The sequence below is a fragment of the Hipposideros armiger genome, unplaced genomic scaffold (assembly GCF_001890085.2).
Source record: "Hipposideros armiger isolate ML-2016 unplaced genomic scaffold, ASM189008v1 scaffold_179, whole genome shotgun sequence".
NCBI classification, from domain to species: Eukaryota; Metazoa; Chordata; class Mammalia; order Chiroptera; family Hipposideridae; genus Hipposideros; species Hipposideros armiger.
The window spans coordinates 2,738,630-2,742,187 of NW_017731529.1; the positions used below are offsets into that span (position 1 = coordinate 2,738,630).

The following is a 3,558-nucleotide window of genomic DNA, read 5'->3' on the forward strand; positions in this document are numbered from 1 at the left end:
ACAGCCCACCTGTAAGTTCAGCTCTATAATGTAAGAGGGACAGCACCAGATTGACAGAAGGAGCTCCCCTGGTTCTCAGGGGAGGGTGGCCAATGCAGCAAAAATCCAGAAACCATGGCGGAGGGGGATCCTGGAAGAGGATGTCTTTACTTTATTTATTTATTTAGTGACTATTTGTAACCCAGTGGCATTGTAGAGACCTTGGACACACCTAAGGATTTAGATAAATGGAGTCAACTTGATAACAAGATTCATTTCTCAGCCTCTTCTTTTCAACTCATTGTGTCTTCCCTTTTTCATTTAAAATGTATAGTAAGACTTTATCCCCAACAAGTTTCTCAAAGGGCTACATTACTGGGAACTCAGACCCAAGCACAGGGCCTGAATTGTGGGAGAGTGAGGAGCTGGGGTCCTCAGTGCTGTCAAGTTGTGGGTGTTGAAGGTCTCTTTTCAGGGTCAGGGTGGGAGGTGCTTGGAGGCTGTCCGTGAACGTAAGGAAAATGGCCTCCTCATGGGTTACTCTTTCGGACTTTCCCTACCATGGGCCCTCCCTCAACTTCTACCCACCTTCTCAGGGAGGTTCATTCGTTCTGAGACTCATAAAAACAGTGAAGTCCCCACCCAGCACCAGGAACCAATTTGTGAAGCCTGGTTCAGACAACAGTTCCTCGACTTAGGGCGATTTTGCTAAACACATTTATTTGCCATCTCTGGAAACCTCCAGCACTAAATGTGCTGGTATTTCCACCTAAGAAGGAATTTAACTGATAAGATGAGCAGAATGGCGAACAAGAGTAAAAATACAACAAGAAAGAAAATGCCCATGGCTGTCATCCCACAGGACAGTTTGACCTCAGACAGTGGAACTCCCCTTAAAGATGGCGGGTTTGCACACACTGTTTCTTCCAAGCCCTCCAGTTTTTGCAGGTTTTCTTTGTACCAGGTTATGAAATAAAAATTGGAGCAAGTGCAGTCCAGGGGATTTTGACTTAAATTAATGGTGCTCTGCTGGGACAAGATGGGGAGGAGATGGGGTGAGATAATGCCAAGGCTATTGGCAGCTAGATTGAGGTAGACCCCCTTAAGATGGCTAAGAGCACTGATGCTATCTCCTGTCAGGTTGTTGTGGCTTAAGTCAATGTATCTCATTTTCCCAAGGCTGTGGAATGCTTGCTGGTCTATAGAAAAGAGCTCACAGGAGGATAAAATTAGAATTTCCAAGCTGCCTACTGTCTGAAGGAGGTTGGTCTTTGAGATGCTCCCATCTTGAAAGCGATTTCCCTGTAAATTTAGAAGCCGGAGATCCAGCAGGCCTTCTAGAAGGTGCTGATTGCTGGTATTAAGGAGGCAGTGAGAGAGATTCAGAGCCTTCAGGTAAGAGAGGTTTTGGAAAGGACTTTGTGGAGCATTAACATGCAAGTGGGTGAATGCCAAGTCCAGGAGCTCTAGCTTAGGACATTCTTTGAACGCCTGAGCCTGGAGACCAATGGGCATATTGTAGCTCAGGTTTAGGTACTGCAAGTGGGACAGGTGTTTGAGGGGCAGATTGCAGCAGTCAGAAGCCTGTATGTCACTGTGACTTAAATCAAGTCTCTGAAGATTTTCTAGTTTTTCTAAACACCCAACACCAAGGTCAAGTTTTCTCAGGTTGCCTTTGATATAAAGATCTGTAAGGGATGGGAAACTGGCAGCATTGATTTGACACAATTGCTCAAAACTATTTACATTGAGAACTAGTTTCTTGAGAGAGTTCATGCCTTCAATCCCAGAGGGTAACTCTTTCAAATGAGTTCCAGTCAGATCCAATTCCTGGAGTTGTGTGAAGCATCGGAAGGTGGTAGATGACAAGTCAGCGAAATGGTGCTTCTGCAGGTTAATACTCTCTACAGACATTGCACAAAGTCCCTCAAATATGGCTGGAGTAAGGTCTTGATCATCAGTGTCTTCATATGTCCCCAGCCAGAGAGACTGAGTAGTAGAGTTCTGTAGGCCTTTAAACACAACAGACAAGTTAAACGTGCCTCCAAATTTCAAACTTTGGAAGACTCTGGAATGGAAAGCCCCAGGTTCAATGTATTTAATGTCATTGCCATTGAAGTTAAGGCTTAGGTTGGTGGCCTGCCCCAGAGAGCTAATGGCTTTACTAGAAAGGTAGTGGATAGCATTATTCTGAAAATCCAGAACCTTCAGGTTCTGTGTTGGGAAGTTTTCTGGGAGCTTAATGGAGGAAATATGGTTGCTTCCAAGATACAAACTTTCCAACTTTTCCAGATTGTGCACTGGGATAAACTGGAGATTGGATAATCCTGTTTGGATTAAGAAAAGATGCTTCAGTGACTTGGGTCCATTAAGTGATGTTTCTGCCATGAATATCAGTGGATTTCCAGTCAACACAATTGTGTTCAATTGATGATGGCTTTGAAAAGTGTCTTCATGTACCCAGTTAATCTGGCATCTTAAAAAGATAACAGTATTTAACAATAATTGATTAGAAAAAAGAAAAAAGACTCAGCCACAGTGACCTATATTAACGAAGTCATCATTTGTGTATAGTAAAAACAGTGTACATTATTATTCAAAATAAAACATAAAAAAACTTTTTTAGTAACCATGGATGGCCTGGTGAATTAATTACTAGCTTCAGTTCTGAACATTCTGATTTACATTTTTCTTCCAGATATCTTACCCCTTTAGATTGAACTCTCAGAAGTTTGTGTTTGGAATCTAGGGAATAATTAGTAGTTTGATTGTAGAAAAAAATTAAACCATTTACTATTTTAAGTAACATAAATTTGTCATATATAATGCATAATATATGACATATGACATGATATACATGAATCTGTGCAACTCTGGGCCATTTATATTTTTCAACCTCTGTTTTTTTCATCTATGAAGTATAGAAATAATGATTACTTTGTGGAATGGTTGTGAACCAAATGATACACATGAAAATGCTCCATAGAAATATGCAACACTAGAAGTTCAAAGAAACCCATCCTGGTATTGTACCTAATGATACTGGATTATACACACACACACACACACACACACACACACACACACACACACACACACACACCTACACCTCCCCTGGAGGTCAATAAGGAAATTCCTCAGGAATGCATTCTGGAAAGGAAGCTTGAATTTACAGGAGCAAATGAGCCCTGGAGTTAGGTTTGTCATATCTGCCAATATCTATTAATCCCTGGTGGCCAAAAGCCTTGGTTTAATGAGCCACATGTATCAGTGGCAGGAGACAAAGCTTGGGGATAAGATAGGAAATCCTATCAAAAATCTGCAAACTACCAAGACCCTCAAAAGGTATCCTTTCACACTGCTTGTGCTATGTAGCCAGGGAAACGCCTGGCAGGCACGCTCTGACTCCAACAGACTGCTTATTGAGACCCGAGAGTGCATGACTCACCTTAGGTCCCCGATTTCCGCACTGTGCATGCATAGTTGCCTGGGTGGCGATTGGCTGTTAGGCTGCGAGAGGCTGATTGGGACAGGGTGAGACTAGGAGTTTTCCTGGGAGTGTAGAGCCGTGAGCTGTGC

The 3,558-nt window shown here is 42.6% G+C and overlaps 1 protein-coding gene across 2 annotated transcripts in view; it reads right to left on the reverse strand.

The window, feature by feature from the left end:
• Positions 1–128: 128 nt before the first annotated feature.
• CD180 (CD180 molecule) overlaps positions 129–3,558 on the reverse strand; it is a 22,129-nt gene continuing 18,699 nt past the window's right edge. For both annotated transcript variants that reach the window (XM_019652417.1, XM_019652418.1), the window contains exon 3: positions 129–2,455. In XM_019652417.1, coding sequence (XP_019507962.1) covers positions 727–2,455 — 1,729 coding nt within the window. In that variant the 3' untranslated portion in view covers positions 129–726. The remainder of the gene's footprint in view (positions 2,456–3,558) is intronic.